Source organism: Balaenoptera ricei, chromosome 3 (assembly GCF_028023285.1).
Source record: "Balaenoptera ricei isolate mBalRic1 chromosome 3, mBalRic1.hap2, whole genome shotgun sequence".
In the NCBI taxonomy this organism is placed as follows: Eukaryota; Metazoa; Chordata; class Mammalia; order Artiodactyla; family Balaenopteridae; genus Balaenoptera; species Balaenoptera ricei.
Genome location: NC_082641.1, coordinates 147,274,320 through 147,286,424, shown reverse-complemented (window position 1 = coordinate 147,286,424; position 12,105 = coordinate 147,274,320). Strand labels below are relative to the sequence as shown.

The window sequence follows — 12,105 nt, the reverse complement described above, 5'->3', positions numbered from 1 at the left end:
GGGGTGGGGTCACACTTCTGGGCCCCATTAAGGGCACTAGCAGTGATGTATTGGAAAATCTTAGAAGAATAATGTCACAGAAGCTGAGTCTTTGTGGAAATAGTTCTAAAAACTATGAAATGGGAGAAGTCACAAGGGGAGCTTTTGTGTGGGTATCTAAGGGAAAGCCACTGTCATTACTTTGCGGTGAGGGCTGTAATGACTGAGCAGGCGAGAGATGGAGAGAACCTAGGTTTTTACCTTCCTGCTAACTGTGGTTGATTCTTTATAAGGGGAAAAGCAATAGATGGGCAACTAAAACCATACTCTGGAAGGGCAAATACAGAGGAGGAAGGCTGACAGGCAGCTTGGCCGAGTTCCAGTGCCTCACAGGTCCCAACACCTTGCTACCAAATGACTTCCAGAAGCACTAACCAGAGCAACTAGAACTAGTTAGAGCTGGCTTCCGAACACCTCCGGAGAGGTGCTCTTTCCCTGTATTCCTGTACTTCCTCCCCCAAACCACCCCCCCCCCCCGCCCCCCCCCGCAAGCTTCCGATCAGGCTTGGTTTGCCCACGTGTGCTAGCGACTACTTCAAAGCACGCTAGAGTGAGCTCTTCAGGACTCATCAAATCCCAGCCCTCTCGCCGCACGCCCACTCTCCTCTAAGTCTCTGTGATTGTAGGTAACCAGGATCATTTGCCCTACATGGTGTCTCTAAATGACACAGGTACCTACAGTCTTTCAAGCCTGACTGCCTTCTATTGATATTAATTTCTGCAGAAATATTTACACAGACATATATGGGTCTGAGATTACCAGGAACAGCTTTAAGAAAAAAAAAGAAAAGAAAAGAAAACAGCTTTGGGGAAGGGAGGAGGATTAAGGTTCTTGTTTCTTTTTTTCTGGATAGCATAATTCCCAATTCAGAGGACTTTAAATAAAGCAGAACAAAAAGAGGAAGATGGGGAAGGGGAAGGAAGAAAAAGGAAAAGAAAGAGCAGGAAGGGGAAGAGAAGCAGAGGGAGACAGAAGACAGAAAAACAAAGGAGAGAAAGAAAAGGAGCTAATTAACATAAAGAAGGGGAAAACAAAACATGTCTTCCAGAGCCACCGGGCAAGCCTTCTCTCTTAAGTTCTACAGCTTAAGAAGTCCATCAAAGCCGAGGGGTCTGAAGTGCAAAATGTTGAAACTTCCTTTGCAAAACACGGAGCCAGGACTGGGCTCACTAGCAAAGGTCCAGGCCTGCAAACGCCTCCCGCCCCCACGGCTGCCCAGCCCGCCCCTTGGCGCTTACCTTCCTCGCAGTGCTTGCCTTTGAAGCCGGCAGAGCAGACACAGTTGCCATCGACGCAGGAGCCGTGGCCCCCGCAGGAAGGATCGATGCACTGATTCAAGGGCACATCGCACTCCGCGCCCTTCCAGCCGCTGTAGCACTGGCACGTCCCTTTAGAGTACTGTCCATTCCCGCTGCACAGGACGGGGCAGGCAGCTGCAAAGAGCAAAGACAGAGCACCAGGTCACAGAGGATGGGGCTGGGGACAGCGCCTGAAGGGCTGTGTCCGTCTAAGGAGGCTGAACCTGCCGGGCTCTAGGCCGGGGACTTGGGCCACGGAGGTGCAGAGCCATCTTCAGATAAACAATTACCACCACAACAAAAATGCTACTAATAACAACTAATAAGAACCTACTGAATAGCACAGGGAACTCTCCTCAGTACTCTGTAATGACTCTGTACGGGAAAAGAATCTAAAAAAGAGTGGCTATAGGCATAGGTATAACTGATTCACTTTGCTGTACAGCAGAAACTAACACAGCGTTGGAAATCAACAATACTCCAATAAAAATTAATTAAAAAAATGCTACTAATTACAGCAGTTACCACCAACTGAATGCTTATTATATGCCGGGCACGGCATAGGGTCCTTCACGCGCAATTTATTGCTGAATCGTCATGATCACCCAACGAGGTGGGAGGCTAGAATCACGCTCCCATTTTACAGCTGAGGCTCAGATTGGTGAAATTACTTTGCCGGAAATCACAAAGGTCACGAGTAGGGGGGCCCCACTGGAAACCAGGTTGCCTTGACTCTAAGCTGTGCCTTTAACTAAGCTGCTTGGACATGCCTGTTGCTGCTGTCGGTAATGGGGATCAGAACCCATTTTGCTGAATATTTTACTCTCAGATTAGTCAACTCCTACTCCTGATAAGTTTATGTTCATTAAAAAGGAAGGGGATGGGCCACTGTTGAGGCACAATCTCTCTATGCTTCACTTTCCTTATCTAGACCACAGAGAAATAATTGTGCCTACCCCAAAGCATAACATGTGTGATAAAGTATAAAGAGGAAATACGCCTGGCCTTATAAAAAAAAAAGGAAGGGGAGGGCAGGTTGAAGACATGAAATCTCTAGCAGTTCATGTCAGCAGGGACCCTCTTGCCTCTGTTGATAGGAAGAGGGCTGACAATCTGGGGATGGTCTGGTATGAATTACCAACAGTTCTTAACCAGCTTGGCCTCAACCGTGCCAATACTGCCCCTTTGGAGGTCATCAAGAGTGAGATTTTAGTGGTCACCTTCAGACTTTCGACTTTTCACTTCAGGATCAGTTTGTAAAGAACCTGAATTTCCAACCTGGCTTCCACCATGAGCCTAAAATGAGGGCACGGCTCCAGGCTATGGAACTGGCATTCAGGGACCTTCAGAAATGACCGACAGGGGTGTTTTAACAATTCCTGGTTTACCTGTGATTTGGAATGCACAGGCTCCAAGAATTCTACAGGTACATGTGTGCCTGCAACTGGAATGGTCTCCCCATCCCCTGACGCGATTACATACCTAATTAGATCGCTCCTTAGTAAAGGCCCCATCCACCTTACCGTTCCCCTTTTGTTGTCATGTTCCATTTAGTTTTTATAGTAATTAATTCTCCTTCTGTGTCTAATTTCCCAAAGATACAGTAAGCTACTCAAGGACAAGACTATGTTTATCACTGTTGATTTCCTTCCAGTGTTGCATTCATCAATGTTGGCTTGATTAGTAAATATGTCTGTTATGTTCCTGACATTCAGGGACTCCCAAGTGGTGGGCGTGTGGGCAAGCACAAAATGGCCATTTATGAAAGGTGTGGAAAGAACAATTTCTAGAGTGGACCTCATGTTGTACATACAATGCCTTTTTCTGGTGAAGTGTGTGTTGATTGTAATTGACCCTAACTGTAAACTGACATGAAACAAAAACACCTCAACAGCTGACATGTGATCCAGGGGCTATCCCCACCCCCATGTTCTATTTTAGAATAGTTGTAAAAACAACCATTTCCATTCTTATCCTTATGAATCTACCAGAGAAGAAGAATGAGATCAAAAGAGAGAACATCAAAGCTACATGTTAAATTTAGATAAACTCTTTCTAAATGTAGGGAGCATGCCTTCTATTTCCAAGAGACTTGAGCAGAGAGATCTATAGAGTTGCGACCCATGCTGATTGTCTGAGAGAGGGTAGAGGAAAGAGTTTTGAACCAGGGTGCCCAAGATTCAGATTAGAGACCGTGCAAATACGAACAAGTATGAGAAATGATGGGCTTTCTCAAAGTATTGAGAGGGCTTCCAGGACAAAGTAAATTGGTCCCATGTCAGTGCCCCATAAGACTCATGCTAAGCTTTAGGTCAGGGAGGGCAAATGAGTGCACATGAGCTACTATTCTCCCTTCCTGCACCTCTGCAGGGGCAGATCATGGCATCTTGTCCTCCCGAGCCTAGGAAGAGCCTAAAAACCTTCAATGTAGCGCCCTGGCTGGGATTTGGGAGCAGGCGGAGTTGGCAAGAGAAAACTCACTTGCCATTTCTGATCTAGGTAACACTTGTGGGATACCTCCTGGTGGGAAGACTAGAATCAGCATCATTTCTTACTTGCACTTCTTCCCTTGCACACTCAAACAGGAAAACAGTAAGAAGTGTGGCTACCCATGCCTAGTGATAAGAGCTTCCAAGGGCTGTTTCTGACATGAGGGTTATATATTGAACTTGTCCTGGATGGCAGAGAAAGTTACATCAAATCACCACCAATGGGCTCCCGTTGCACTTTCCTTCCACCCAAAAGGTGGAAGAGGGTAGAACGTTAAGGAGGAAACAATTGTCTTTATTAATTGATAAAATACAGTTAGGATTATTTTCTTTATTCATATGGTAACTGTTTTTCTTCTGCATAAACTCCAAGTGGTGAAAAAAATTGGATTGTCTAGAAGGTAAGAATGGATTTTATTTAAAACTAGGTGCCTGGGAAATCAAATTTAAAATATGACCTACTTAAATTACTCAGGGGAAAAAAAAAGTAGAGAATAGTCAGGTCAGGGAGTTCTCCACATTCTTAATGCAGCCTTCCTTCAATATGTTTGCTGTATGCTCACCAGGAGGGTGGCAGAAAATGAAAAACACTGTGATGTTCTCCAGAAAGCAGGGCACTCGACAGGTTCCGCTGATGTCACATAAAAAAAGTGGAAGGCAGGTTAAAGAAGAACGACGCTCTCTAGTAACCCATTTAACATGGGACAGAGGGCAAATGTCAGATGAGCGCCCTCCAGTGGTCACTGGGCTGACCTGCACGGAGAACTCCTTCCCTCCGGGTAATAGACTCATCCTCAGACGCAACTCAACCCAGAGCATCACAGTATGTAAGGCTCAGCCTGGTCCTCATCTGAGAGGCTGCACGTGAGGTGGGGACCTCCTGCATTAATAACTTTTCTTATAGTTTTACTATCACTAAATCTACAAGATTTTTTTTTTTTTTTTATGACAGGTTATAGGACAAACAATTCTGACTGCACCTGCCTGGAAGTGATATGGAACAGAGGTGGAAAGAATAGGGTTTTGATGCCAGAAAGACCTGGGTTCAAATCCTGACCCATCACTTACCAGCCTTGGGATTTTGACAAGATCACTGTACTTCTCTGAGACCCACGTTCCCCATCAAAACATTCTCTCTCAGAGTTGATGGGAGCATTAAGTGTGCTGAAATGCCTGAGGACTCAAAACAGTAGCTGACACCTGGTTTGTAAGTAACAGATGTTCCCTTATGAAATTCCAAACAGAATCTCCAGACTGACTTCAAGGGTTAATAAAATTAAAAATGCAGTAGGTCTCAAAGGCACACACACCACCACCACCACCAGAAAAGCATCAAATAATACTAATAGAAAGACATCATCTTTTTCTTCCCCTAGTCTTCTCTGGTTGTGGGCGGGAGATGGTTCTGGAATCACATGTGGAAAGTTTTATGTCCCTGTCTCTCTCCCCTGTTCCTAAGGCTTTCCAGGAGCACAGCATTGTACATTCAACTTTCTATTTAAAATTAATTAAAATGTTTGCACAAAGTGACTATTCCTGTTTTACTAAATCTAGTAAATGGAAGCTCTAAGACTTGCACAGAAGAAAAATATACCACTGCCACTAAGGACTGACAAATTAACAGGCTGATGACCAAAAAAAATGACACAATTTAGATTCACCTAAATGGTGTAAAGCTCATTTTAATGGTCAAGGTGGAGCTTTTTTTTTCTCCCCCCAAAGTTCTCTGTAAGGGATGAAATGAATTATCAGTATTATTTACTCAGTGGGAAGTAACAGGACAAGCCACCCGTGTCTGCTGCTTTAAGTTAAACGGGTCCCATCTACTTGGAGTTTACAGTACAGAGACCACCTGGAGAGAAGGTAGAGGGGGTTGAGGAGGCCCAGCCAGACAGCCAGCCAGACAGACAGAGGGAAAAATGCCTGCAACTTGACAAGTCATTTGTGGGCTGGGCTAGATACGCAGAGGGACTTTCGAATAATGTGTCTTTTTAAAAATAGGGTTGCCATATGATTCTGCAATCCCACTTCTGGGCATATATCCAGACACAACTATAATTCGAAAAGATACACGCACCCCAGTGTTCATAGCAGCACTATTTACAATAGCCAAGACATGGAAACCACCTAAATGTCCATCGACTGATGAATGGATAAAGAAGATGTGGTACATATATAAAATGGAATATTACTCAGCCATAGAAAGAACAAAATAATGCCATTTACAGCAACATGGACAGACCTAGAGATTATCATACTAAGCGAAGTCAGAGAAAGACAAATACCATATGATATCACTTATATGTGAAATATAAAACATGACACAAATGAACTTATTTACAAATCAGAAACAGACTCACAGACACAGAGAACAGACTTGTGGTTGCCAAGGGGGAGGGGAGTGGAGGAGGGACAAACTGGGAGTTTGGGATTAGCAGATGCAAACTATTATATATAGGATGGATAAACAACAAGGTCCTACTGTACAGCACAGGGAACTATATTCAATATCCTCTGATAAACCATAATGGAAAAGAGTATGAAAAAGGATATATACATGTATAACTGAATCACTTTGCTGTACAGCAGAAATGAACACAACATCATAAATCAACTATACTTCAATAAAATTAAAAAACAAAAAACAAATAATGTGTCTTTTAAAAATGATTTGAAATCTGATTGAAACCCTTCTGGAAAAGAGACTTGAGAATACTTGAACCTAGCACTCTGGGTAAAGTGTCAAAAATTGTACTAACAATTGGTTGCCTCACATCGCAGTTAGTCAATGAAAACTTATGAAGAAGCTAATATGTGCTAGTAGCTGGGTTAGGTGGTAGGGAAAAGGGACAGAGAAACAAAGATGCCTGAGTCTCCTGAAGCAATTGAGGATATAATATTTGGATCATGGAGGTGAGGCAAACAAAGTTCAGTGTCCTCGAAACCAAAACTGGTGTCCCGTTGTCTTTCGAGACTGTGGACGCAGCTTAGTGCTGAGCAGAAGTCAGGAAAGGCAAGTTTTGCTTCTTGCTCCATCCTTGCAATTGACAATCTATGGGGTTGGCCTGCAAGTTTGTTTGCGTTTTTCCATAACATCTTACAGGGCGGTGTTAGACACCGTATTTGGCAGACAATAAAGTTTGACCTCTACTGCGCACTATACTCAGAAATAAATCCGATACAGATTAAAGATCCAAATAGAAAAAAAAAAAACTACAACAGTATTAGAAAAAATATTGAAGACTAATTTTATTTTCTTGAGAGTGGAATATATAAAAAAGACATAAACTCCAGAAACCAAGAAGATCAGATTTGATCACTTAGAATTTAAATCTTCTGCATGATAAAGAACACCCTAAACAAAACTGAAGGATGCGCAACCCTGGGAAAAAATATTTTCTAACATATTTCACAGAATAAAGTTTGATATATGAAATACACAAAGAGCTCTTACAAATCAATAAAAACAGACAAACGAATGAAAACCTGGGCAAAGGACATATAAATATAACTATACACCGCCAATAAAAGTATGCAAAGATTCTCAGCTTCATTAGCAATTAAATAAGTATAGATAAAAAGTGAGAAATAATCCTTGACTTAGATTAAAATAGATCTATAAGCTTTTATATATAGAATGGATAAACAAGGTCCTACTCTATAGCACAGAGAACTATACTCAGTATCCTATGATAAACCATAATGGAAAAGAATATAAAAAAAGAATGTATATATATGTACAACTGAATCACTTCGCTGTACAACGGAAATTAACGCAACACTGTAAATGAACTGTACTTCAATTAAAAAATTAAACAAAAAAACAACAAAAAAATCTAAAAGACTGATAACCCCCAACACTGCCATGGCTGAGGGGAAACGGGCTCTGTCACAGTGGGTAGGGGCAGAAATCCAAACTAGCTTCTAGGGGGATCACTTGTCCCTATCTGAATAGCTGTCTGGCATCCCATGCCCAATGGAGAAGCCTGTTGACGCTGGTCCCTCAGTTTTCCCTCCCTATTAAATGGTCAGGACAAGAAAGGACTGTTTTTGTAGGAAGAGTGAGGAGGTTGGAAAGCAGAACTAAGGAGCAATGACGAAAGTATAAATGCAAAGATCACCAGGCATTCTGTTCACGATGATCGCCTCTGACCAGAACAGCCCCCCACCACCTTCCTGCCTGGACCACTCAGACACTCTAGTTGGTCTCAGTGCGGTGGCGGGGCGGGGGCAAGATCCAGCAGGCCCCCCCCCGTGAAGAGAGGAAAGCGAAGGATGCTTCTGACAGACGGGGGCAGAGTCTCCGGCTCAGAGGGCCAAAGTTCAGGTGCACCCACTTCCTCATTCCCGTTCTGTCAGATGGCATATTAATAAGCCAGGAAGTGATTCAGGGAAGAATTTCCAGAAGGACGAAAAACTCATCAGGTGTGTCAGATCTCTGACATTCAGGAGCCATGTGGGGAAAGAAGCACGGGCTGACTTAAGCACGAAAGTACGGATGCTTTAATTAATCCGGGGTGAATTTAATTGCTTTAAGTTAAGTGGAAATCGGGTTAAAAATGATGCAAAGCATGCTGCGGTGTGTTAAAAACATGACATACGAGTTGGATGAATCGATCAATTAAAAGTGCACAGATGTTTTAATTAAACCCAGGGACGTTAACGAAGATCGCAAGAGACTTTTAAGCCTATGATTAATTCAACTCATTTAAAATACCTGTAGAGATACGGGGATGCCTCCATTTTGAGAGTTATAAAAGTTCTCAATCGGTAAGTGCTTAAGCTGTTCTTAAAAAAGTTTAAGTTTTTGTGTGTGTGTGTGTGTGTGTGTGTGTGACTGAACAGCATTAATTATATAATGAATATTTAAAATTTTCAGAGTACACAGTAAGCTTTTTGCAGCTCAAGTCCAGATTGAAGTAGCTTTTCATTCTTTTTATGCTTTAAGCATTGAGACCAGCTTGCAAATTATTGGTGTCTCATTACCCACAAGCGTGGGAGCTTCCCCAAGACGTGAAGGTCTGTTTATTCACTGCCGTCTCCCCAGCAGGTAGAACAGTACCGGGCAGTGTAGGCTTATGAGTTAGCCCGAATTTCCCTTCGTTTTTACCAGCTGTGTGACTATGGACACTATTTTTCACCTCAATTTCCTTATCTTTAAAATGGGACAAAAATTCTGCATTAAAAACCCATGGTGTTTTTAAGAGGATGAAATGAAATAATGCCTGTGAAGTGCCATGTACAATGCCTGGCACGTAGTAAGAAATGTATAGATTTGGTTTTATTATCATTATTTTTATTAGGAGAAAATTGTTCCAAATCATCCCATCACAAAGAGACAAGAGGGGGGAAACACTCTCTTTCCCAGCACCCATCCCAGCTGACCTCTCTAAAGACTGGTTTATTTCCCAATACGGAAGTTTTTTCTAAAACCAGAGTACTTCCCCACCTCTGTACGCATCACACCTACAGCTAGTTTCTCCGGAGTTAGGCACTCTGCTTTCTAAGACTGTTCTGCAACTTATCTAGTAGTTTAAAAAGGAAACAAAAAGTTTTTAGTCTCAGAAGCGATTTGACTTGGGGGAGGGCTGACTGAGGTAGGTCCTGCCAAGTGATTTATGTTTGGTGATGCAACAGGCATGGGAAACAGCGGGAGTGGGCACGTTCTAGAGGCATGGACTCACATGAGGGCACCACATAAAGGGCACTGCAGCTTCCAAACTGGGGAGGCAGGCATCCTCCACACCTGCTTGGCAAGCTGGGGAGAAGTAAGATAAAAGTGGTAGCGCTGCTCCTGTTCAATTCTCCCTGGGCCATATGAGCAGAGTCCAAGGGCAACGTCATCCAGACTCAGACTTGGATGTGAGCATAAGTCATTTGGGGATGCTGTGAGAGTGAGATTCTGATTCAGAGGGTCTGGCGTGGGGTCTGAGGGTTTGGATATCTAACAAGCTCTCCAGGCTGATGCTAGCACCCCAGACCTACTGAATCAGAAACTTTGGGGGGCCGGTGGGGAGAAGCCAGCAAGCTGTGAGTTAACAGGTGATTCTGATACATAGGGTTCTAAAGCCATACCTGGGCTAGTACCTTAACTCCTCTGAGCCTCAGTTTCCTTAGCTGTGAAATAGGGATGATAATGATGCATGACGTGAGGATGACACAAGATCACTCTGGTTAAACCCTCTGCACAGTGCCTGGCACGCACTTCGTGCTGAATATGTGCAGAGGTTCTTCGACTGTTTTATCAAAGGTGCCTTCGCCAAGTGTGGAGACTCACTTTCTGCAAAGCACGAACCAAGCGCCCGGCTTCAAACCCCACCTCCTGGGTTCTTGCTGCCAAGGAGTTCCTGCACGTTTTCTCAGGTCAGGGGTGGGACGAAGGAGAGGTGGGATTCAGCCTCGAACTGCAGTGGGTGGTGGAACGGCTCCTGTGGGCAGCAGCCATGGCCCCTGGCCTGTCCGCATTACAGGAGATTGCGGGGGGCAGCTGGGGATGGCAGAGGAAGACAGGTGTGAAAGATGGAGGGTCTGAAGGAACATGCTAGGTGGTTCCAGGAAGGACACGCGGGATCTGATCATCTTTCCCGAGAGAGGTGAGGCCAGCTGTGAAAGGGGAAAGTGGCTTCTTTGCTAAGGATGTTCTGAGGGAAGCATTTCTGGGGCGGTGGGGAGGACCCCTACACCTCTGGTGGGGAGGAAGGCTCTTGTCATCTCTCTCCTGAGCGCAGACGTCCACTCAGGGGAGGAACTGATGGGGAGACGGGAAAGCAGTGGGTGGGGTGGGGGGGGGGTGAAGCCAGCCAGGAGAGTCAGGCGGCTGCGCTGTCTGTGAGGGCTTTGAGAGTGCGTGGTCACTGCCCCCCCTTTCGGGGATCTTCCTGCCAAGTTAGGAAAACCAAGTTAGGGCCATAAGTCTCAAAGTCAGCCAGACATGGCCTCAAAATCTAGCCTGCAGTGTGACCTTCGGCAAGTAGCTTATTTTCTCTAAGTCTCTGTTTCTCCTGTAAAATAGGGATATTAACAATGATTTCAAAGGCTTGTGAAGATTAATGCTGGCTAATATTTAGGGGGCATTTAATACACGCCAAGCGCGGTTCTACATGCTTTACACGCATTGACTTTTTAGGCCTCACAGCAATCCATCAGGTGGTATTGCTACTGCCCCCATTTTATGGATGAGACAACGAAGGCCCAGAGAGGTTAAGTAATTTTCTAAAATGGGAACGGTTAACTAGAGGAGCATGAACTCAAACCTAGCCAATTCAAACTCTACAGCTTCCATTCTTAATAGCTTTGTCCTTCTGAGATGATGCAGCTAAACTGCAGAACAAATGGTATTTCTTTTCTGTAAACTCTTGTTGGTTCCTCCTTTTCTTCATTCCTCCTTTTTCCCTCCCTCACTTGCTCTCTCCCTTCCTTCATTGAACTTTGTGTCTTGATGCTGGCTGATTTATCCCTGTGTGATTAATCCAACAAATTAGAATCTTGTTTTCTAGCATTCACTTTGTCTTGTACATTTTCCAGCAATGTTTTCATCTGTATGATCCTTGACGCCTAAATTCAAGCCCTTAGACATTTAGAGAGCACTTACTATCTCCTGGGTGCCAAACTAGGCGCAGGGAGATACAAAGAAAACAGCTGGAAGCTTGTGATCCAGTGGGAGAAACCGATGTAACCCCCCAGCTAGAACATGGCACAGGATGAAGGGCCACTGCCAAGGTGTCGCCAAGTCCTGTGTGACTGCAGGGTTCTCTCTGTGGGTGCATCAGGGAGGTGGTGACCTGGGAGCTTGGTCCTCAAGGATCAGCAGCGGTTTGACAGGAAAGTTTGGGAAGGATGAGAACATTCCAGTCAAGAAAATGGCATGAGTAGAGAGGAAGAAGCGGGGCCGTGGTGTCTGTGAGGAACAAGTAGCCGGAATCTATGGTGTACGGGACTTAGCAGGAGATGGTGCCAAAGGAGCTCAGATCACGGAAGACCCTGAACCTCATTCTAAGAAATATGTTACTTATTCTCAGCATATGGCCCCTGACCACCAGCATCAGGGCCCTACTGGCAGATAATTAAAAACGTGCACGTGCCTGAGCTATACACCAGTCCTACTGCTTCAGAATCGGCTGGCATGGGGGGAAGAGCCTGGGAATATGCATTTATAATAATCTCCCCAGATAAATGCCTTTAAAACAAAGATTGACAACCACTGTGGGAGGCAAGTGGGAGCCACTGAAGGTGTTTGGGGAGAGCAATGTCATGTTCCTAAGAGCTCTGGGAGAACGCC

The 12,105-nt window shown here is 44.4% G+C and overlaps 1 protein-coding gene across 4 annotated transcripts in view; it reads right to left on the bottom strand.

The window, feature by feature from the left end:
• TENM2 (teneurin transmembrane protein 2) overlaps positions 1–12,105 on the bottom strand; it is a 998,550-nt gene that overhangs the window by 165,223 nt on the left and 821,222 nt on the right. For all 4 annotated transcript variants that reach the window (XM_059917647.1, XM_059917648.1, XM_059917649.1 and 1 more), the window contains one exon: positions 1,279–1,473. In XM_059917647.1, the coding sequence (XP_059773630.1) occupies positions 1,279–1,473 (195 nt within the window). The remainder of the gene's footprint in view (positions 1–1,278; positions 1,474–12,105) is intronic.